The 24,569-nt window shown below is 44.5% G+C and overlaps 1 protein-coding gene across 4 annotated transcripts in view; it reads left to right on the forward strand.

Moving 5' to 3' along the window:
• Positions 1-24,569, forward strand: part of TSC2 (TSC complex subunit 2) — a 243,100-nt gene that overhangs the window by 47,398 nt on the left and 171,133 nt on the right. For all 4 annotated transcript variants that reach the window (XM_085629402.1, XM_085629403.1, XM_085629404.1 and 1 more), the window contains exons 5-7: positions 8,698-8,842; positions 10,297-10,414; positions 11,939-11,987. In XM_085629402.1, coding sequence (XP_085485528.1) covers positions 8,698-8,842; positions 10,297-10,414; positions 11,939-11,987 — 312 coding nt within the window. The remainder of the gene's footprint in view (positions 1-8,697; positions 8,843-10,296; positions 10,415-11,938; positions 11,988-24,569) is intronic.

Consider the following 24,569-nt stretch of genomic DNA (forward strand, 5'->3'; position numbering starts at 1 on the left):
TTTAAGGTGTTTGGCATTTGTTTCACTTAACCAGCAACACAGCTTGTTGATCTTTTAGCTATAAGACCGGTCCTTCCTGGTGCTTGGGTTTTGTTAAAGTTAGGAATGTTTTGTTCCCACCATTCTATTGATACACACAGGCAAATGACCTTTGAATATAGGAATTGAACCAGAGCACCTTTGGGGGCACTGTCCATCTAGTTACAATCAAGAATATGGAGGCGGACAGCTTGGAGATCTTTTATGTCTGAACATGACCTATTTTGTTGTAGCTTGTTGGAGTGTTTGAAAAACTTTGCGCCAAAGACAGTGATAGTTGTATTGTATTAGCACATGTAGCAGGTGTCCTCAATGCAGAGTTTGGATTTGTTATGTTATAGATATTTTTAGAGTGCAGCGGTTACCCGAGGGTGTCCTGGCGCTAGTCACTTCTCCTTTAAGTAAAAACCGAAGAAAGGAGTTTTACTTATCAAACATTTTGGTATATTATACCATCAAAATAAAAACAATTTATCACACGAGTAAAAGCTTTTACTACAGCCACAAATTTGTTTGTACACACACTGTCCTAGATGTCTATGATGTCCAAAGCACGAGGATTTGTGTAGTAAAAATTGAATACCGATTGTGGCAACTGATGACAAAAATTACTGTCTATTCATTTATACTCTTGTGTGATAATTTTTGGAATGTATTTGGACGAATTGTTTTTATTTTGAGTGTATTGCAAATTTTCTTGTTCCTTTGTTTGATAACATTGTTTTTAATGTGTAATATCCTGAGAAACAAATTGTTTTAATACATTTCAACTAATATCTCATTAATTTCAAGTGTTAGTGCCAATACGTAGCAAATTCAAAGTTGGGGCAGTTGTGATTATTGGATCGGAATGAATGTGTTCTGGAGTGTGAGTGAGAGCTAAGGTGTGGACAATAAATATTCCCAGAGGACGCCTCTGTACCAAAATTTGTGTCTGAACACTAGTCCTTCTGGGTAACCAAGGGTTCCTCTCTTTCTTTTTTATATATTACTTATCAAAAGCCAGGTTTTTAGCTCCTTCTTGAATGCCAAAAGATCAGTGGCATTTCTCAGATGAAACGGAAGGTCATTCCAGGCTTTTGCCGCACAGAAAGCAAAACTCCTACCACCCCACATATATATTTTTTTGTGGATGGCACTGTGACCACCTTGGCTCCCAGCGAGGAAAGAGTTCTTTTTGGTGTATACCATTGAAACTGGCGTTTTAAATGGTCGGTTCCTATGCCTTGAAGAGCTTTAAAAACTGCAGAGGGATTTGAAAGGCACTTGATTCCTCACCGGGAGCCAGTGCATTTTTTTAAATTTCTTTAGAGGTTGAGGAGAACTTGGATGTACCAGTGAGTAATCTAGCGGCTGCATTTTGCAGCAGCTGGAGTTTATTCATGAATCTTTCTTGAATGTTTAAATGGAGACTGTTACAATAATCCAGCCTTGACATGACCGGTGCTGTGACTACTGTTTGCCAGCTAACGGGTGGTAAAAACAGCAATATTTTCTTTACTGTTCTAAGAACATACACTGTCGATGCCACTGTATTTACTTGGTCACCAAAGGTAAGTCTCTCATTCACTATTACTCCTAAGTTTTTAACTTTTTTTGAAGACGTAGGGAGAGTGCCCATAGAATCCACCCACCAATTTGGGGTCCAAAAGTTGGTATCATTCCCAAACAGCATGACTTCAGTTTTACCTGAATTAAGTTTTAGGCAATTTTCAGACATCCATCTCCCGTCTGATTCCATACAGTCTTGGAAGCGTTTGTCGAATCCCACCTCCTGACCTGGTAGCAGAGACACCACGATTTGAGTGTCATCTGCGTATGAGGTGAGACCAAAAGCACTTATAAGAGGTGCCAATGATGAGACATACACATTAAAAAGTGTAGGGCTCAGTGAGGACCCTTGCGGGACGCCACAGGGCAGTGCAAAAGGTTTGTACTGGTATTAACCTCGAGATACAATTTGTACTCTGTCTGTTAAGAAGGGTTTTACAAGACCCCATGCTTTAGCCTGGATCCCACATGCCTTTAGACGATCCATCAGGATGTCATGATGGACCGTATCAAAGGCCGCGGACAAATCCAGCAGGATCAGAGCTGCCTTGCCACCGCGATCCACGGCTCCCCTAATCTCTGTGGCCTTGATGAGAGCTGACTCAGTACTATGTCTCTCTCTAAAGCCAAATTGGGTGGAATCCAAGGCATTAAGCTGTCGATTCATGTTTTTTTTTTTTTCCCAATCCGTTTTCCTGGAAGTGGAAGACGTGAAATTGGGCGAAAGTTATTTGGATCCTTAGGGTCCAGGCTAGGCTTCTTTAGAAGGGGCAGAATTGAGGCAACCTTCCAGAGTTTAGGGAACTGCTCGGTTTCAAACTTGACATTTCTGCTTGTGCACAACTGCAGAGACAGATAATTCAGTTCAAGCATTGGATACTCGTGAAGGCTGCTACGCACTTCTGCTTTACATGTGATACTGAATACTTCTCATGAAGCCCTAAATGGTTAAAAGCATTTTACGCTCTAGAGCCGGACTAATTTCACAAACATATGCTCGGAAGACTTGGTTTCGCCGCCCTCAGCTAACTACCTCACCTCAGGAGGCCAGCCTAGTGGGGGCACTCCAAGGCATCATTATGCTCTGATTCTGAGCTTGTACTACATACTCCATTTCCTTTTTAGGTCTCGGCTAGAAAGCGCTTGTGCTGTCTCTTCGAGACATGTTGTGTATACTTTGTGGGCTTCGGCCTGCCCATCAGCTTCCCATTTTGTGGCTGCATCATTCCTGTCATATTTTGTCTCCCCATTTGTCCATTGCATGCATTTGTCATGACTCTTCCTATGTTTAGCCCTCCCTAAGAGCAGGGACTTATTACACTATCCCTCCACTGCTTTCGTTTTAGAATCTGCTTAAGGACCTACTTTATTCTTTGTTAAAGATCAACTAATATGAGCGCGCATGTTTTCACTTGCTCCAAGCTCCTCTGTAAACATGCCTGTAAATCTTATGTCATAACCTATGCTGTGCATTCAAAGACAGAGGTCAAATGTCCCCAACCCCCTCCTGCCTCACTGCTTGAATATGGCATAGGTGATTGCTTTTTTTAATTTACATTTTGCTTACTAGGACTACTTGCATCAGGTTACGGGAGCTGCTGCTGTCGCTGCCACGCTTCATGCAAAGACGAAATCAAATGTCAGACACTGTGTTCACAGGACGCCTGTTCCGTGGTTCAAGCCCATTCCGCTTCGCTGCTCGTTTTCTTTTCTTCTCCTTCCACCTCCCCATGTACATGTTGCTACTTCCCATCCCACAACACTCCCTCCCTGTTGCTTCTAATCCCGATCCTGTGCCCTTCGTCCCTTTTACTTGTTCTATATTGCTACAAAAGCTAGTTCTTTCTCTCCGTAGCTGACACTCGTTCACTGAGTTGCCCTCTTTGGCATCCATTTTGTGTTTTTCTCAGCATCTGTTATAGACTAGTCGGAGTGTACATTTTCATTTGCTGCTGTCCTGTGCATACACTCTGGGAGTTGGGGAGTGGTCGGAGATGGAGCATGATGCTTCTGAGTGAGAAGGAAGCGCCAGCCTTCTCCTCCCGGTGACAATTTATTGAGCATCTCCACCTTGAGGCTGGCTCATTTATCATTTTGCTTCTTGTGACCCTGGTCAGCAGGCGTGTTATTTGTGTAAGACCGATGGCGTCCAGGTGGGTTTTCCTGTGCTGTTTTTATAATAAAGCCAAGGAATGCATTTTCCAAGCTCTGCGCTCAGCCAAACACATGAGTGGATCAGCTTTAGCTGTTTTTCTCTGCTAATTTAGGTAACCCGTATAATCATGCCCTGCAAACACAGAAAATTGGGACTGGTCACTATGTTCTTTTCCTGGACAGTTCTGTGCCATAAGATTTGGAGATGATTATATTTTTTCAACGTTCCCTTTTTCCCCAGTCACCACACACTTTTTATTGCAATATTGGATTTGCCTTTAATAAAAGAATGCGGGTCATGACTTGAACTACGCTGTCCTTTCTGAGGCCAGGGTGTGATGACTTAGAAGAGCACTACAGGCTACTTGTAGAGATTTTTATCAGAGTTTACGGGAATATAGCCATTTGCTTAATTGACTGTGATGCGTTGCTTTATTGGTTACAATCTTCCATTTCTCGCAGAATAGCCGTGCAGAGTAGTGAGCGATGCACGTAATCAATACATGCAAAAACATAGAATGGAGTTAAAATGACCTCATGCGTAGCACACCCACGTTATTGCTATGTTGACAGCAGTATATTTATAACACATTTAATATATAAATATAACATGCATTTGTAAGAAAGTGCCCTCTTTTTTGCATGGTTACCCCCACTTTTTGCCAAACTGTTGATGTACTTCGACTTAGTGTGCCCTGGGTTCCTGCCAACCTATGTTCTTTCCCTAAACTGCATTGATACAAAAACCCAATTGGCACTCTTTGGCCCTGTAAGTCCCTTGTGGATGGTTCCATAGGTAGCAGGGGCACTGTGGCAAGGGAAGCCTCTAAAGGCTGCAGCACTTATTGTGCCACCCTTAGAGGTCCTGTACCTTTACACACACAGACTGCCATTGCAGGCTGCCTGTTTTGGTGCAAAACAAAGTGAAGAGTCAACATGCCACACATCCCTGTGTGCCGTGCCTACAACCCACTGTCCTGACATAGGTAAGCCACCCCTCTAGCTGGGTGCACTGTACCAGTGGTGAGGATACAGGTGCATGAGCCCTGTACCCCTACAGTGTCTAAACCAATTCTTAGACATTGTAAGTGCAGTAATGCCATTAAGAGTATATGATACTGGAAGTTTGTCATTACGAACTCCCCAGCACCATAATGTCTTTATTGAAAACTGGGAAGTGTGGTATCAAACTTCTCAGCACATTAAACCCACACTGATGCCAGTGTGGGATTCAATGAAAAATTTACTTGGAAAGCATCTTAGAGATGCCCCCTGAAAAACGACCCAAGTCTAGTGTCCTGGCTGAGTGGCTGCTCACCAGCTGCACCACCAGACAGTTTTCTGGACCACTGCTCTCGGAGTCTGAAACAATGCACAACCTGGGATGAGGTGCCAAGCCTCCTCCACCAGGATGGGCATGGTCCACGAAAGGGAAGTTTCAAAGGCTTGCCGTCGTTGTGAGCTACCCTAACCATTTGCTGCTTCCAGCAACTGGCCTCCACTGGTTCTGACCCCCACTTGGAGCGGAAGAATCAGCGGTAAAACCAAGTGAGGAAGGGAGGTGTGCCCACCTTTGCCAACCCCACACCTCAGGTGGGGGAGGCGAAGTGAAGCATGACTCTGTCCCCGCCAACTAGCAGAATGGGGGACCCAGCCAACCAGAGAGCAGCATATGCCCCCCTTCTACTGTAGGGTGGCAAAGGGGGTGTACCTACCTCGAGGAAGGAACCTATGGGTCCCGACCTGTACATACCTGTAATGCCCCTCAATTTAGTATTTACAGGTAACCCTGAACCTTGCCTCCTCATACAAGAACCGGCCAGAAGAAGAGAAGGACCGAAGAAGACGTGCTGAACTAAGAGGAGGAGGACTCCCACTGACTTGGCCCCAGCCCTACCGACCTGTCCCCACCTCGAACCTGCTCCAGTGTAATCCTGATTTGTCCTGCTGCCAGCAGCCCCCAAAAACCCAAAGGACCTGCCCTGCCTTCACAAACCAAGACTTTGCCCCAATGAGCACCGGGTTTTCTCACCCACAAACTCTGGCTCCGGCCAAATCCACGAGTCTGCTCCACTCTGCACCCGATGCCCACGGCCCTAGTTTGAGTGGCCCAATACCACGAGGAGGTCTCTCTGGCGATCCTGACCTGAGATCTGGTGATCACTGACCTGCCTCGAATCTCATATCAACACCTGCAGCCCCTATCTGGAGGATCCCCTGGACTGCGACCGGAGCTGGTAAGAAAACCCAACGCCTAAAGAGACCCCTGCACCCGACGTCCCACAGCCTTGTGTGGCCCAACCAACAGTGTCCCTGCATCCCCAGACATCCCAACTTACCTCTCCAACATGTGGTCACCTCCAGCAGATCTTTGTCCCCGAGTCTGCAGTTTTTGTTGCAACCGTAGAATCCCTATTGAAATAATAAACAGGGCACCAGACGCCAAAACAGCACCCTGCACCCCGCCGCCCCTGTGCCGTTGCGGATGCACTTTATGTGCTAAACCGGATCCCCCTTTGCCCTGAGCCTAACCCCAGTAGCTTTGCTCCCACAACCTTGTGGCCTGCTCATGAGCAGCCACCAACTGGAGGGCCCCTATCCCCCCCTTTGGGTAACGTTGGGCCTCAGCACTCTGCACCCGGCCGCCCTAGTGCCGCTGAGGGTGCGTGAAGTGCATTCTTGACACTGGGGGAACCTTGGTGCTAACCCCAGAATACCAAATCCAACAACACAGTACTTACCTGTAAACCGATGACTTCATTTCCTCCCATAGGATTGCACTGACCGCTTTTTCTTTGAAAAATCTCACATGTGGAGTTGGTGTGTATGAAAACCTCTTTCATCACACTGATTAGCAAAAGTAACTTAAAAAGTAATCTAAGAAGTAAAGTGCACAGGAATCTGTAAAAGAAATGAAAAGTAATTTTGAACTGTTGACTTACCTGTAATTCAACCAACTGCATTTGAACCTGCATTCAACTGCAATTCACTGCATAAAAACTTGTAAAGTATTATTTCACTTACCTATTTCACTCTTTATATTTCACTATACTAATTCACCACTAATCCTTATGGGTTCCGGAGTAGCGTGCTACTCGCCAAGAAAGTGCTTCGACGCCTCATTAGGGGTGACAAGCGCTATATAAATTCAAACCTTTTTCCCTCTTCTATCCCTCCGCTATCCTTCTGAATCCAAATAACTGACTAACCTATCCACCACGCAAATTACTTTCATATTTCACGATACTAACTCAACACTAATCCTTTATGGGTTCCGGAGTAGTGTACTAATCGCCAAAAAAGTGCTTTGACGCCTCGTCAGAGGTAGTAAGCTCTATATAAATGCAATTACAATATCTGAACCAGGCTTGTCTTGGTTCTAGAAATAAAATAACTAAGTAATATTTTTTTATACAAAGAAACTGGGTCTGAGTTCAGTCTTTGAGTGTGTGGCATCATTTTTTGCCTGACTGTGTACAACAAATGCTTAACACTACCCTCTGATAAAGCCTTACAGCTCGCCCACACTACCACAACTCGAGAGTAAGGTGCTATCTACTTTTACCTTTGCCTACTTTTAGGGTTCCACTGGACTCTGTGCACACTGTCCCTTACTTTGGTATAGTATATACAGAGTGAGCTTCCTACAACATTGAGAGAGGAATAGAACCTTATCAGATATAGTAAGTCCTGCAATTGTTAACTTGACTGACTCCGTTTGAGGCTGACAGATGCCCTAAACAGATGCAGAAAGGGAGCAGTTTTAACTTACCACCTTAGACGGTGGTAAATGGTTGTCACAGGACCTTTAGAGGAATGTGCTGCTTTTGGGTGGAAATGTAGCGGCATTGTTTGCCATCAACTTTTTGAGATCAAAAAAACAGGTCCATTTTTCATCACTGATGACATTATTTAGATTGTTTTAATGAACTGAATGGCGAATCTAGATATTCATTTTATATGTAATATAGGTAAAATCTATTTTCTTAATGGTGAAACTCTTCCGTATTATTAGCTGAATGTTTCTATAATAGATACATAGGTGTAGGTTGCACATAATTACACTCCATGACCGTCCCACTCCACATAAATCAAGTTCACTCGGTACCACATAATTACTAGTCACATAATTCCACTCCACACCATTTCACAACAATTCCAATTCAAACCACGTAATTATACTCCACACCACATATATCTACTCCACACCATGACTAAAAGACATTGTCTTTGACAACGTCAATATCTCTGATTGCTGGGACCAATTGGCTTTTCCAGTGCTTGTTTCCTTAAGCCAACAAGGACCTCCTTTTCCATTGCTTTCCTCACATTGTGTACCAGTCGTTAATGGTATTATGTTTGTATAAAGCCTTTATGCTCATTACTTGGAACTTGAAACGTTAATTTTTGGTATGGCAAGAATGGAAATCTCTATTGTAGTGTACAGAGTCTTCTTTTTATACTATTAAGCATCTGAGTTTGGGGTTTGGGGGGGTTTATTTGTTTTGCTCTGGTGCTTTTGGGTGCTCCTATAACTGCTAGCTCTATTGCCAGTGTTAATTAAAAAGCTTGTACAAGGCACTTTTAGGCAGTCTATCTGCAACATACAAATCAGTAATATCATCTTTGAAAAACAGATAATACTCTGTGATTTATTTGGTTTCTTAGCTTCATATGGATACTTGCAATATGTGTTCATAAACAGACAAAGATTTAGAAAACATCCATTTGTTTTGCTTTGTTGGATATTACTGCTTTTTCAGGCCAAACGTGTAAGCGTTCAGGTGCACAGAGCGAAAGGGAAATAGTTTTCCGTTTGCTTCGTCTTCGTAGCCTCTACAGTGATGGTGTGCGTAACCTCTGCTTCCAATGAGCTTTGTGCATGTGCAAGATGTTATGACCTGACTCAGCAGGTGTTGATTATCTCTCTCTTCCTCCCTATCGCCTCCCCAGGGCGAGAGGTTGGGCTTCCTCAGGGCACATTTCTTCAAGGTCATTAAGAACTATCCTTCGAATGAAGATCTTCAGGAGCGGCTGGAGGTTTTTAAAGCTCTGACGTTTGACGGGAAGGACATTACTTACATGGAGGAGGAGCTGGGTGCGTATCTTGTCTCGATGGAGCCTGCACTGTAGTTTGGTTTTAACAGATTTGACAGTTGACCATTATCTTCAAAATATGTTGACTAGAAGTTCAATGGCCTTAAGAACAGGATACATAAAAAAATATACAATTTGTACAGTCAAAGTATACACAAAACCTATCACAGTATAAAATATCACATTCAGAAAAATAAGGAAATATTTGTAGCGTACAACCTCCTATTATTCATTATGCCGGTCTTTGATACAGTCAAGAATATAGATGTTAAAAAATAAAAAAAAGTAGCAAATTTCAGGCAATTCTCACATTTTCCTCTTGATAATAAGATGCTTTGGCATAGCAACAGCCAGGAGCCCCCAAAGAGTGTTTACAGTTCAAAATGGCTACCTTGAAGTTCCTGACTCCTACTGAAGGCAGTAAATGTGGTCAGGCAAAATCAGAAGAAATGCAATTAATTTGCAAGTTACTTAGGAAGAGGGATACTTATCACTGTTCGGTTTAACCATAATGCTTTGAGCTTCAGCATGTTGCTGGCCAGATCTTGTAAAGTCACGGCATTCAGTCTGCTAACATGGGCTCACATCTAAGGAGCTTAATGTCCTATAAGCACAGCTAAAACCACTGTCCTGCATTCAGAATGCGAAATGTTTTAGGCTAGCTGTAGTTTGCTGGGTGGATGCTTGTAGATTGGGAGCAGCTTGGGAGAACAATTGAGAGATGTACAATAGTGAAACTTGTGAAGTGCACACTAGCTGTGCAGTTACATTTTTGTGGTGTGAACAAGCAGAGTATTAAATATTCTTCTTAAATTACCACTGACGTGATCTATGGTTTTAATAAAAAGTCACCAAGAACTCTTCATTGAGTAAATTGCTGAAACTCAACAGTAGAAATATTCAGTGCTTTGATATAAGAGAAAGTACTGCTTTGAATGCAGATGCTTTTTATGTTTTAAAGAAAAAAGAGCATGGATCTCAAAATAATGTGTGTTATCAGGGTCAACCATTCTGCCTAAACTTTGAGGTGAATTATAGGTTAGACTCATAGAAGCACTGTGCCATATGGTGTTGCAAAGCTCCTAGAATTGGAAAAGCCAGTAGCTTTCTAACAAGTGTAGTGATTTCGAAAGCACTTGAATGACCTTGCTTTACTTCTTTAGTAGTTTCTAATTTGTGACATTGCTGCTAATATATTTGTGAACTGTTTTTAGAGTTTGTAGCATCCTCTCCCACCAGGCTAGAGTGTGATGCCCAGACTCTGATCAGAGTACTGATGCTGTGGCCAACACTGGCTTTTTAGAAGTTGTTGGTTGGTAGTCTTCACTACCGAGAACATTGTGGCAGAATTCCTTTGCTTACGATTATGATGTTTGTCCGCTCTATATTTGATGAGAGTACAGTCATTGTAAACTCTGCTAAAGTAGCCTTGTCTTTTGTTTCATTTTCCTACAGCGGAGTTTGTTATCCAGTGGATGGAAGTTGGTTTATCTGCAGAGTTCCTTCGTGTTTTAGTGAATCTGGTCAAGTTCAACAGTTGTTACTTGGATGAGTACATTGCTCCGATGGTTCAGTAAGTACAATTGTAACTTTTTTTGTGCTTCATTGGTTTTGAGTTTGGGAAAACCATTAATTGTGATCGCTACAGGCCTGTGGGCAGTTGTAGATCACTTTCTCTGCAGCAACATCAAATATGAAAAGCGTGCTGTATAAATGCCCATATTTGACAGTAAAGCTTGCCTGAGTTGAGTTGTTGCTGTATAGTTTCCCCTATTTTGTCCTAATCTGGTCTTCTGTTACTATTGTCCTGTCTATTTCAGTTTAAGAATACCTTGGTTTTAAGTTATTGTCCGTTAATTTCATTGAAATGATTCAAGTATCAATGAGAAGTTGCAGCAGTGGAAAGAGGGAAGGGTATCTGCCCCTCAATGTATTGTCAATGAACAACTTTATATTCCGTTTTGTTTGCAGGTTCCACCTCACTTTCATCTTGATTGGAATTTATGGCTGCACACACCTGTACATTTCCATATTTCACCCATATCCTAATTGTATACTAGTCCCTTGTATACTAGTCTGCAGGGCAGTCGGCAAAAACATGACACTAGTTTGTTGCAAGTTGTATTTGCGTACAACTGAATAAGCGTGTTGGAATTCCAAGAATTTCCTCATTAGATGTTACTCTCGCGAGTAAGTGAAGGACAAACAGTCCAGGCTTACTCCTGGAGGGTAATAAAGGTTTAGAGACTCGGATACATGCAACATGTCAATTGCATGAATTCACTTGAAATTCTAGGCAGTGTTATGACTTAAGACTTTTATTCAACTTAATGTTCAAGGACATAGTGAAATAAGTATAGAATTGCAGTGTTACTTTTCAACATAGTTGAATATGCAAGGGCAATCTGTCTTAAAATTTGCAGCTACTCAATTGTGCACTGTAGGGGTGCACAAGTAGCACCAAAGTTATTGGTAGCCTAAGTGGGACTGAGGTAGGATGTCTAGTCTGCATGACATCATCCAGTAATAAATGATCCACATTCAGTGCTCAGTCTGACCTGAAAATGGGTGCAATGCAACAAGTTAATGAATTTCTGACTTGGGTTTGTGACAGTCATATCAGGAGAGACAGTCACTTTGTTGGGCAGCACACAGCCAGGTGAGGTCTGTGTAGAGCCCTCAGTCGCAAGCATTTCTGGTTCAGTAGTGATATAAAAATCAGGTGGCAGTAGCAACTAAAAGGGGGGGCAATGTCTTGAGTGGAACGGGGCAATCTTTGCAGTCATGTGGGCTGTACAAAGTGCTTGCCAATTAATACGCTGGTTTGTTGTTCTTGGACAAGTTCCTGGAAGCACCCCATTCCATTAAAGTGTTTCAGTAATTAATCTTTCTACATCAGATAACCATGCGTTTTCAGTGTCGTATTACGGTATTGAACATGTGGCTGTAGTTGACACAATTTGAATTTACATAAAAGGATACTACTGCAAAACTAATTTAAGATTCCCATCCTAAAGAACTGCATCCCATGCAGTTCTAGCTGTTGTGTGTGTGGTCATCCATATAAACAATTGCCTCTATTCTTCCTCTTTTTCAGAATGATCTGTCTTTTGTGCAACCGCACCACCCGTGCCGTGGACATAGAGGTCAGTCATGTTTTATTTCTGGAGCTGGGTTAATTTATTGATGTTCTACACACATTTGAGTCATGTAGCGAGAGTGGGTGTGTAGGTTGTTTTGTTATCAACGTTTTAAGACTTCCAGCATAAATTGTTAAAAGTTACTTGTATACCTATTTTAGACTGGCAGACTCCATGTGTGCTATAGATTTTCCTGTACAATGTTGTGGTTTGCCATGTGACTTGGGGTCATTGCGATATTTGGAAAGCTTTATACAGTTCAGCCTTTTGTTTTGCAGCCTTTTCCTGTTCTTTAACTTCTGGGCTTCTAACCTGAGGTTCCCCCTTCCTCACTTAGTAGTCTCCATTTCAGACATCCTGGTCCCAGGTGATTTTGATATTTGAGCCATCTGCTCTTCACATTCTGACTCTGCTTGCCTTTATACAGTTGATCGGTATTGGTTACTTTTCAGTTTGTTACTGGCCAACCAGGGTAAAGGGCGCACTCTAGATCTGATTTCCGTTCATGGAGTCAATGTTGAAAATCTGGACCGTGATCCACTGCCTTGGACTCTTCATCAGCTAACTCAATGTTTTAGTAACGTAGGTATGCCAAATAAAAAAGCAGTGCCTAAATCGGGGATTTAATCACTCACACGGTATAAAATCACCCTACGGCTCTGGTAAGAGTACTTGATGCTACTGCAAATGACTTCCTTGCTGATCTTTTGGATATCCGTACTCTTAGCAAAAGAGTGGATAGATTGCTCAATAAAGCTTTTTATGAGATCGCTCCTTTTAAAGACACTTATTGTTTAACCTTCTACGCCATCCAAACATTGCTTTTCAGGTGAACTAAAGTTTTTACAAAGGTTGTGGAAGAAGCTTGAATGTACATTGAGTCTGGACTATAGTTCAAATTCAAAGTTATTATTTATCTGCTATGTATTTCTATAAAAATATGGTTAAACTGGCAAAATAGAAATATCTAACAGAGAAAGTCCAATCTACCGCAAACTGAACCAGTGAAATATTTAATATGGTTAACTATTCCCTTAAACCTAGCAGCACGTATTATGAAATTTCTAACCCTCATGAGATACGTGATGAAATAGCTAATCACTGTTTTGGAGGGGAAAAAAATGACAATTTTTTGTCTTTTAGAGCTGACATCCAGTCATTTAATCTAAGCAGTCAATTAAATATGGCCCATACACTTACTAAATCTGCCTTACAATTGCTGGGCAGCTTGATTTGTTAAACCCAGCTTGTTTCAAAGAACAATCTGGGCGTAAACCTGGATTCCCACTTAAACCATGCTTGGCTCGGATTCTACAGTTTGATTTGACAAGGTTGCCACGGTTCTTAGTAAGCACTGCAATGCATCTTACTATGGCAGAAGTCATCATGGAAGCCTGCGGTTATTTCCCCTATTCAGAAGAAACTATCTACTGATTGGTCCATCCCAGGAACTACATGAGAAGCATGTAAATGGCATTCTCTTTTTTTTTTGTCTGGAGTCAAACTCCATTTTTGATCCAGGTCAATCATATTTCAAATCTGCCTACAGCATATTCAGTCCTTATAGCGGAGGTCTTTGAGCTGTGCTGGAACCTACACCAGGATATGCACTGCCCCAGTCCCTTTGGATCAGTGTGTGGCCTTTGACACCATCTTACATAAGAATGTAACGTCAAGACTTCCTGAGATTGGTGTCTGAGGACTGGCCTTAAATTAGCTCTCTTCTTATCCATTTCACAGGATGCAGGTGATTAAAATTGCCACTTTCTGAGGGCAAAGCAGTTTCTTTTTTGAGCCCGCATTGTTTAACATTCATGTTGCTCCCCTTATTTGTTCCTTTGCCCACTTGTTATGATGTGTATCAATGCTAAACAGATTATGAGGTTTGACAGCCCTGCAGACCGTAAACCAGCATTTAATAATGTTTATCAGCGGTGGCCAGATAGATGAATTGTAATGCCGTAAAGTTCATTACAAACAAGACTGCAGTGCTAATACTGGGCCACTCAAACCATCAGGTCTGAGAATTAGTTGGCTTTGGACCAGAGTACCTTCAGTAGGAGACCTCAGTTTCTGCCTTGACATGGCATACCTTGACCACCCAAGTTAATAAGACATGCTGAAGATGGCTGCTCACCTTATGTGCTCCTGAAGATCACCTCCTTTTGTTTGCCTGGCATATTGAACAAGTTTGCCGGACCTAAGTAGAGTGCGGGAACGATTGAGACCCTGCAGTGTCCAAATTGTGGATTTGTCTTCTACATGACCAGCATTGGCAGACCCTTCTTTATTCTCTGGCGCGCAACCAATGAGTCATGCAGTGCATATGCTGAGCGCACAGTAGCGTGCCAACTCTGCGGCACTCCTCAATTTTCAGTGTCGTACCGCATCACCTCTTAGGCAGAGCCATTCTGTAAGGTTTCAAATCATTGATCCCAGAGACTTTTATCAGACGTAAAGTACTCTACCAGGCACATGATGGAATGAAAGTAACGACTTTCAACCAGTAAGGGTAGTCTTTGGGGGGAGATAGCAGTGCGGATCAGAAGGAGGTGGCAAAAAGCCCCTGCCTGACCACAGGGAAGGTGTTTCTGCATTTCCTCTGTTGATATAGATCCAATCTGGCCAAATAGGCTTAGTCCGTAATGACCGTGAATGCTATGGAAGAAAAACTGGAGGACATATCTGGAAGGATCATAGCCTTGAGCAGAGGCAGAGCAAAACAGAGGCTTAAGGAGCTAGAGCACAGCTCAAAAACCTTTCTATTGGAGATTAAAGGCCTGACTTCTTTTGGAGCAAAATCATCAGAAAGCTTTTTCCTGTTGGATACAAGGCTGGAGCATCTGGGTAACCTACACAAGAGCTCTCTCCTGATTTTTTTTTGTTTTTTTTGTTTTTTTTTGTTTTTTGTTTTTTAATTTTTTAAATTTTATTTGATTTTTAAATTAATCTTTTTAATAGGCGTCCCTGCGAGTATAACTGAGAATAACCTATTAGGAGTAGTACGTGTGATGCTGCAGGGGATCCTAGCCAGAGATGCAGACTCAATACAGGCTGACATCGCTGATGGCACAGTGATGGTAGTCTTGCATACATTGGAGTGGAGGAAGAGATATTTAAGGGAGTAATTACAATAAGAAAAAATTGTATCTGGGGGGGGGATCCGTGTCCTGTGTTTTTTTTTTTTTTTTTTTTTTCCCCCCCCGACCTACCTCCAGACACTTAGCAAGGAATAAGGCCCTTGTGGACATCAAGGAGCTGTATGCAAAAGGGCTGGCTGCATCAGTGACTCTCCAGTGCATTTGCTAAAGAAAGGCAATGCATGTCTTTTCAAGTGGACTCTGCAAAGTCTTTCTTGGATAGTCTCACTGCAAACTCTGGGCTTTGGTTCTTTTGATCGTCTGATGAATGAGTCCATGATGGCTGGATGCAAGCCATATACAAATGCACGGGGTGCTCCTGCAAGCGAGGTTGGTATGTTTGTGGTTTTCTTTAAGTATAGGAGGCTATGTCACAGTGCATTCTTCTTTTCCCTATAAACTTTCCTTCCAGACCTGCAGTACTTTAATTGTTGTGTTATTCTAGCACATAGTTAATGGACTAGGAGGTGGTTTATTATTATACATTCTTTTTAGACCAGTGATGATGGATGCTATTATGCAGTCATTTGTTTTGTATACATGGTCGCATGTTGTGAGATTTCAATAAAAATGATGTAAACATAAAAATTATGAAGAAAATCTCTTTCCTCTTGTGGGAGTGCCACAAACCGGCATTCCAAGCACTCATTAACTTTCATTTTTACTACTACACCAGCCTTTATTTGAGAATCCCCCAAAACTGCTTTCTAAGCTTCAGCTGGTGCAATACTTAGCCATATGTACTATCTTCTGTATAGTCTGTTCCTATGCACAAGCGTCGCCCTTAAAAATGTCAGTTGCATTAGCTACCAGTAGAAAGTCTTATTTAGCTCCCTCTGCCTTCATGCTGTAACCAACTCCTAACCTGTGTATTCACAGAATAAATTCCAGAGATCTAGCCTTACAAACTTCTTCGCTAAGCTTCTAATTTCAATGCCGTTGTTCCCTTTTGCAAAAGAGCTCACTTTAGGGACATTCCTTTGGTCTGTTGACTACGATACTTTGGAATTCTCTACCCATTTCCCTTAAAGGGGTAGAAAACCACTTTCAATTTAGGAAACTACTCAATCTTGCTGTTTGAGTAAGGCCCTTTTTATTTCATTATATAGACATGTTCTCAAATTCATTCATTGTCCACTGCATTTGTAGCACCAGGATACCCTTTTAGGATGGCATCCACAGGGTTTATAAACATACAACATAACGCCTGCCTGCTTCTGAGCCCTATTTAGAAAGTCAGCAAAACATCTCTCCATCACAGGTTTGTCTTTAAAGTCCTACTACTTATGTTGAAATCCTGGAACATATTTCAAGTGGATACAGTTTCCTTTTTGTTATTGTCTTAATCAAAAACATTTTGAACCAAGCCAGTTACGTTTTATTCGTCTGAAAAATGTAAATCCTGCCTAAAGAAAATCTAAAGCGGGGAATGATGCCAGTGGGAACTTTGATACTACTACTACTACTTTAAGTATTGTAAATCACTACTATCAACGAATATACCGCTGCCAGGTAAGTAGTTCCTTTTTGCTTTGTGAGCAGCTATCTTTAAATACAGCCAACCCTGTAATGGGCTTATTTTTCACAGAAGACTTAGGATTTGGGGAATTTCACATCGTCACTTATTATGCGTCTGCCATCAAATTCCATCTTCTTTCCTGGGGTCAGAGTCATGTCTTTTTGCTTTTTTAACAAAGCAAACCTCTCATGTTACTTTATTGCCATTGTACCAGCTTTTTAATAAGTGGTGGAAAACTGAAGCAAGTGTATACAGTTTGTGTGCTCAATATTCTAGATTTTCTGCACTGCATATTGATGTCCGATAGAAAGAAAGACATAAAAATATGGTGTGAGCTGAGCATGGCCTTCTAGACAAGAAAATAAGTCTAGATTTATTTGACTCCCATTCTGACAAAATGTACATTGGAGATGGGTTCCACCGCAGGAGTAAATGGGAACCCCCAGACACTCTGCAGGGTCCCTCAGAAAAACACCAGTATCACCTTTCCCCATCTGACAACAAGTTCATATTCAAAAGTCTTGGTAGTGACCTGTTCGATGTAGAGGCGTCGTTTGCCATTGAGAGCTTTGCCATTGAGCCATCACACAACGCTGCAAACTCCACAGCATGCAGAACAATATAGAGCATAGAGAAAGAAGAACAAGTTTTCCACTGAGAACGTCCAGCCCTTAGCAGCTGATGATTTTATTCCTGCACTGCAGCAGCCATGGCCTCTGTTATCTCCAGCAGCGCGACCACCTGTAGTGAAACCTCTTCCTAAAGTAAGTTCAAGGGGGTAGTATGATTAAATAAGTTTAGATCTTGCTTTAGCGACTCATTCTCTCAGTACTGACATCCCACCAGATTGGAGTGGAAAGGAAGGCCCAGTCAGACCATGTTCGTCTCAATCGTCGGTGCGGTTAATACTCTGGCAGTTATCAAAGTAGCTTTCACATCTAGGGACCTGAACATATCTACAGTAAAAGACCTTATTCCTGAAATCTCTTGCAAGACCTCTCAGGCTCTAGTCCTGATTTTCTGGAGTACACAGTAAAGCAATTTGTACACTATATTCCATAAATACTAAAAAGAAAAGGCACTGCAAACTTATTAAAATTACTATGTTGGGATTCTTTGTGTTTTTTAGTTTTTATAATTATATGAAAGGTTTTAGCATAGACACTGTTTGCGATTAACACAAATTTGGTGCATGTCTAGTTGATCCCCTATATATTTACAAGAGCCATCATTGTGGAATCATCAAGCACCGCCTTGAACCTAAAATATTAAAAGTAACTCCTTAAAAAGGAAAAGAAGGACAGGATATCAAGGGCAAGGGAGAAGAAAGAGGACTTAGAACCAAGATGGTTGCAGGCTAAAGATGCAGAAGTAGAGGGGGAAAAATCCTAGATTGACCACCTTTTGCTAAAAAAACAGTTCCCTACATAACATTTCCTTTGCAGTGTCATGTTAGTGTCACCCTGGGAGAGGGATTCAAGGGCGGCAGCCCTTGAACTTCAGCTGTCTGCATGACTGCAGATTAACAATTCACAGAAGGGATAAGAGTCTGATTCAAGTCCATCGAGTCCTTCATTCGTGTGAAAAGATGGCTCTTCTAGTTATGCCAGACTTTCAGTTTAGCAGGAGACCACACTGTTGCTGCAGTGCCCATATCCAGTTTTTGTCTATCCCCTCCAGTAGTTGCCATCTTTGTGTTGAGGCGCCAAAGTCTGAGGGATAGTTTTACCCTTCCTATGCAGTGAGTCTTTCATTACTGCTGCTTTTCGACGTATAGGTCCGAGTCACAAAGAATGACCAAAATGTTCCCATCATCTGAAGACACGGCACCCTTGAAGAGCTAGACTTAGTCTGTGCGCTTTGCAAATAGTTCATGCTTCAGATCTGCTTAATAGGTAAAAACGTTCCTTAAAATAGGAGCACAGCACTTCAAGTAACACCACATCTTTGCCAACTGGGGGAAAGTCCAGGACACGTATTGCAGCTGCGTGCTGTTGATTTTTCCCAAACCTTTGTTATCTTGTCAAGGATGAGAATTGCATCTGTCACCATATCTGTCAACTCATTGCTTTCCTGCATCTGATCCTCCCTCTCTTTGATTTATTCACCATGTCGGTCATCCTGGTAGCATCTTCCTCGTTGCTTTGGTGGTTCTTTTTTGTCTCCAGCTCAGCCGCGGCCCACCCCTGTGAGCGAAGGTGCCGCGCCCCCTCACTTTTTTCTGGAGAGAAAGTCTTTCAGGCTGAGCAAATGCCAGTCTGATAGACACTCTTCTTGTTCAGGTCAGGCACAAAGAAGCTAGACATGTGCATGCTCCTGGCTGCCTGAGCTGAACTTTGCCAGGCTGAGATTTCCCAGCCCTGTGGGTATGACGTCAGCCTGGCAAAAGTGCCTCGAGGCCCTTCCTCTCTTGACGAGGGGGAGCATCACCAATTGCCTCAGACCGGGCTGCTTCGGTTTTAACCCCTTAAGTGCCCAGGCCCAAGTGTCAGTCACCTCGTCACAGAGTGGAAGTCAGCAACTCTCATTGAACCCATCCCACTCAGTGACGAATGAAGGACTGCTGCCTTTACCCATTGGCTGACCTAAGGTCAGCCAGTGAGGTCCGCCAATAAGGGAAGGCAGCAGTTCCAATCCTCCTGGGACCTCCAATACTTTACTTACCCAGAGCTGCTGGACAGGTAAGTTTGTTTTTGAATGTTTGGTTCATGTATGAATTTGTTGTTGGTAAGTGTATGAGTGTATATATTTGCGTGTGTGGCCAGTCTGCCTCCTCCCTGTCAAAATTAACCGGCCACTACTGTTCCAACTTTTTAAATATGGAGTTCTGCGTCCCCCATCATCTTTCTGCACTCTGGCTAAATCATTTACTCCTGAAGTCTCATTTATCACAGTGTGCTTTTGGTCTTTGCTCTATGGGTCAAAAGAAGTTCTGTTGTGTCTTCCTGTGAACCTTCCTGCCGTTATAACCTGTATGCATGCACTTTATCATGAATCTGGTCGGCCTCTGAGCATACACTTTGTAAAATGTCACGCATCTGAATGTCTCCCCTAAGCTGCACCCTCTCCCCCTGCAGGTTGCTTGAGGGGCCACCGTTCACGCCTGCTGTGGTATACATGGTGCACTTGTTAATCTGTGAGGACCAAGCACCAGATTGTGTGCACATCAGGCCTTGGAGCCCTGCCTTTCACCTCAGGTGCTGGGCAGTCTGACTGCCCCCCCCCCCCCCCCCCCAGTCTTGATGTTGCATAATGTGCAGGAGCATCTCTCACGTCCCTTTCACTGCTGCCCAGTGCAAACTTCACTGTCCTGCGCACCCAAATCCAGTATCGCCCTCCTTCACAGTCACTCCCCCACAGCCTCCCCAGCATTTCTGACCGTAGTCACAGGGGATACTTGACTTTGCCAACTGAGCCCAAGTGGAAAATGACCACCATGCTCTCAGCCAAGCCCTGATCATGCTAACAACCAGTTGCTATAATGGAAGCTCTCCCAGCCGACTCAATTCGCAGAAGATTCCACAATGCCTGATGTACATATTTTACTCTACCTGAGCACCCGAACAGATGCCTGGATTCTTTGAGCACTAAAGTGTACCAAACAGTGGCAACGTCTGGCAGTTATCAAATTGAACAGTTCTGTTCTGTGCATTAGACCATGCTCACTGGGATGCTATTAAGTTCTTTGTAGACCTTCCCATACCAGAAATTGCAGAGAATACACCATATATATCCTCTAGGTAATAACAGAGTCTTCTCGTGAAAAGTGTGGCCTGTGATGCAGTTGAAGATCTGCATTTATTTAGATATTTATTCTCTAGTTCTATGCAGACAAATTTAGAAAATTAAGACTGAGGATGAAACACAAGTCATTTGGCATCAGGGACAGTGCTCTGTAATGTAACTCTAATTGTAATGAAGGATAGTTGTGATGGGTAGTAATCGCAGCCAGATGTGCATTCGAGGCTAGAGTTCGCAAACTATTAAAGGCAGGGTAGAACTGTTTCTGCCAGGCAAGTTCTCATTCAACCAGTTTTTCCAAATACAAATTATTTTCCACCTGAAGGGACCGAGTTGAACCCCCTTTTGTTAGATGCAGCAACACAACTATTATCAGCTGCAGCAAAAACCCTCATAAGGGCTAAAAGAAACTAGCTAATGTCACCAGTAGTTGGTAATGGCCCATTTGATATGCAACATTGATTCCATGTTGCTCTGCACCCCAGTGTGAGAAATCTTTCTAACCACCTTCTAGGAAAGCAGAGTATACCAAAATAAAAATGAGTACTAGGCATTGTACAGTGTATGGTACAGACTCTGTGTTCCACACCTAACATTCCACTTAGGAAAGCCAGAGTGTTCTCTTTGACCAGTAGGTCCGGGGATGCGCACCTTGATACAGAAGTAGGTGGTTGAGAAAGTTCCAGTCATCAGATAAGAGGATTTACTCCTGTAATTATTTAGTAGGAAAGACAGACACAAAGAAGGAAAGTCTTCCCATTCCCATACCAGGCAGTAATGAAATGATTCAAAAAACGAAAGTTAGCAACTCTTGGGTTGCATTGGTTTCCCCCTGTTACGTTGGGGGCGTTGTTTGTCCACCATAGTGTTCACCAGACATTTACTTTCAAATACCGGTCATCTAAAATAGGTGCTATGCTGCAAGATCTGCAGTTGCCATCACCAGTACAAATTCCTCCCTTTTGACTTGAAATTCAACACACTTGTGTTTTTCTAGAGGGCAGCAGTAGCAGCCTTTCTAAGACCTGAGTGGACATTCATCTAGCTGTGCTCAAGTGGCTGGTTGGTCAAATACCACTCATGTAGGTAGATAGTGCAAGATTTGGAAATAACTTTCCATGTTAACCTAATCTTTAATTGTTTGCCATTAGAAGAAGTTCAATTTCTTCTATAGTCCATGAGCCCAAATCTAAAGAGAATTTGGGATGTTTGTGCTCCAATTCCTTTTCTCCCCAAGGGGATCATCAAGCTGAAACAAAACAGATCAAGAATTCTCCTCGTTGCTCTCCACTGGGCAACACAGATGGTTTAATCACCCTTTTTTTCTACTGTCTTAAGATCTATGCAAAATACTTGCATGCATGCTGGATCACTTCTGTAGGATCCTGCTTGACAGTGTGTGATTATTGTATTTAACAGTTTGATCTGAGCACCTGCAATATGGGCACTTGATTGATTGAACATCTGGGGAAGAGGAACCACATTCTTCACAAGAGCATTCAATCAATCCAGCATTTATATAGCGCACTACTCACCCGGAGGGTCTCAAGGCGCTTGGGGAGGGGGGGGTCCGCTATTGCTCGAACAGCCAGGTCTTGAGCTGCTTCCTGAAGGCGAGGTGGTCTTGGGTCAGGCGGAGGTGGGTCGGGAGGGAGTTACAGGTCTTGGTGGCCAGGTAGGAGGAGGACCTTCCTCCAGTGGTGGGTCTTCGGATGCGGGGGACGGTGGCGAGGGCGTGGTTGGTCGATCGAAGCTGGCGTGTGGGAGTGTAGAAGTTGAGGCGGCTGTTGAGGTATCTTGGGCCTTGGTTGTGTAGGGCTTTGTGTGCGTGGGTGAGGAGACGGAAGGTGATTCTTTTGTTGACCGGGAGCCAGTGCAGGTCTCTCAGGTGTCCGGAGATGTGGCTGTGTCGGGGGATGTCGAGGATGAGTCTTGCTGAGGCGTTCTGGATCCGCTGGAGTCTCCTCTGGAGTCTGGCGGTGGTTCCGGCGTAGAGGGAGTTGCCGTAGTCCAATCGGCTGGTGACGAGGGCCTGGGTAACTGTCTTTCTGGTCTTGGTGGGGATCCACCGGAAGATCTTGCGTAGCATGCGCAGGATGTTGAAGCATGACGAGGAGACGGCGTTGACCTGTCTGGTCATGGATAGGGAAGAGTCCAGGATGAAGCCCAGGTTGCGTGCGTGGTCTGTGGGTTTGGGTGCGCTGCCCAGGGCGGTGGGCCACCAGGAGTCGTCCCAGGCGGAGGGTGAAGAGCCCAGGATGAGGACTTCCGTCTTGTCTGAGTTCAGTTTCAGGCGGCTGTTCATCATCCACTCGGCTACGTCTGTCATCCCTTCGTGTAGGTTGGCTCTGGCGGTGGCGGGGTCGTTGGTGAGGGAGAGGATCAGCTGGGTGTCGTCGGCGTAGGAGGTGATGTTGAGGTTGTGTTGGCGTGCGATGGCCACGAGGGGGCTCATGTAGACGTTGAAGAGGGTGGGGCTGAGCGAGGAGCCTTGGGGAACGCCGCAGATGACTTCTGTGGCTTCTGATCTGAACGGGGGGAGGCGGACTCTCTGTGTCCTTCCGGCGAGGAAGGAGATGATCCATTCTAGTGCCTTTCCTTGGATTCCCGCGTTGCTGAGGCGCTGCACTAGGGCGCGGTGGCAGACGGTGTCGAATGCCGCGGAGAGGTCCAGGAGGATGAGGGCCGCAGTTTCCCCGTTGTCGAGCAGGGTTCGGATGTCATCGGTGGCTGCGATGAGGGCGGTCTCTGTGCTGTGGTTGGCCCGGAAGCCGGACTGCGAGAGGTCGAGGGATCCGTTCGTCTCGAGGAAGGCGGCCAGCTGCTTGTTGACGGTCTTCTCGATGACTTTGGCCGGGAACGGGAGGAGCGAGATGGGGCGGTAGTTTTTGAGTTCGGTGGGGTCCGCTGATGGTTTCTTCAGTAGAGCGCTGAGTTCGGCGTGCTTCCAGCTCTCTGGGAAGGTAGCGGTGTCGAAGGAGGTGTTGATGAAGTCCCGCAGGTGGGGTGCGATGACAGCGTCGGCCTTGTTGAAGACGTGGTGAGGGCAGGGGTCGGTTGGGGATCCGGAGTGGATGGAGTTCATCGTGCGGATAGTGTCTTCGGAGGTGATCGGAGTCCAGGCGCGGAGGGTGGTGGTGGGGGTCGTTGGTGTGGTCATGGGGTGCGTCGGTTGTGTGCTGAAGCTGTTGTGTATGTCTGCGATCTTGTTGTGGAAGTAGGTGGTGAGGGAGTTGCAGAGGTCTTGTGATGGGGTGATGTCGTTGTTTCCGGCGTTGGGATTGGAGAGCTCTTTGACGATGTTGAAGAGTTCCTTGCTGTTGTGTGCGTTGTTGTCCAGTCGTACCTTGAATGCGGTTTTCTTGGTGGTATGGATCAGTTGGTGGTGTTTACGGGTGGCGAGCTTGAGGGTGGTCATGTTGTCTGGTGTGGGGTCTCTGCGCCAGGCTCGCTCGAGGGCACGGCAGTTCTTCTTGGAGCTCTTGAGTTCGTTGGTGAACCAAGGTGCTTTCTTGCTGCCTGGTCTGCTGGGCGGGGTCCTCAGTGGGGCGAGGTAGTCTGCGCAGTTGCTGATCCATTTCGCGAGGTTGTTGGCGGCCTGGCTGGGGTTCGCAGAGCTGGCGGGGGGGTCTTGGCTCAGGGTTGCGGCGAGCTGGTCGGCTGTGATCTTGTTCCAGTTTCTACGTGCAACCTGTTGCTGGTGGTGGTGGATCGTGTTCTTTTTGAAGCTGAAGTGGACGCAGCTGTGGTCCGTCCAGTGGAGTCCGGTGGCGTGGCTGAAGGTGATGTGCTTGCTGGATGAGAAGATGGGGTCAAGTGTGTGTCCGGCGTAGTGGGTGGGGGAGGTCACCAGCTGCTTGAGGTCGAGGTTGTCCAGCAGGGTGATGGTGTTGCGGTCGTTGTTCTCCAGGTGAAAGTTGAGGTCCCCGAGAAGGATGTAGTCAGCGGAGGGGAGGGCGTGCGGGCTGATGAAGTCGGCGATGTCTTCGCTGAATTGTGTGCGCGGTCCCGGGGGTCTGTAGATGAGGGTGCCTCTAAGGGTGGTCTTGGGGTCGGTGTGGATCTGGAAGTGCAGGTGTTCGGCGGCAGTGAGGGTGTCGTCGGTGTTGGTCGTGATGCGGATGGTGTTCCTGTGGACGATGGCGATGCCTCCTCCAGTCTGGTTGACGCGGTCCCTCCGGGTGATCT

The sequence above is a fragment of the Triturus cristatus genome, chromosome 10, assembly GCF_964204655.1.
Source record: "Triturus cristatus chromosome 10, aTriCri1.1, whole genome shotgun sequence".
Classification (NCBI taxonomy): Eukaryota; Metazoa; Chordata; class Amphibia; order Caudata; family Salamandridae; genus Triturus; species Triturus cristatus.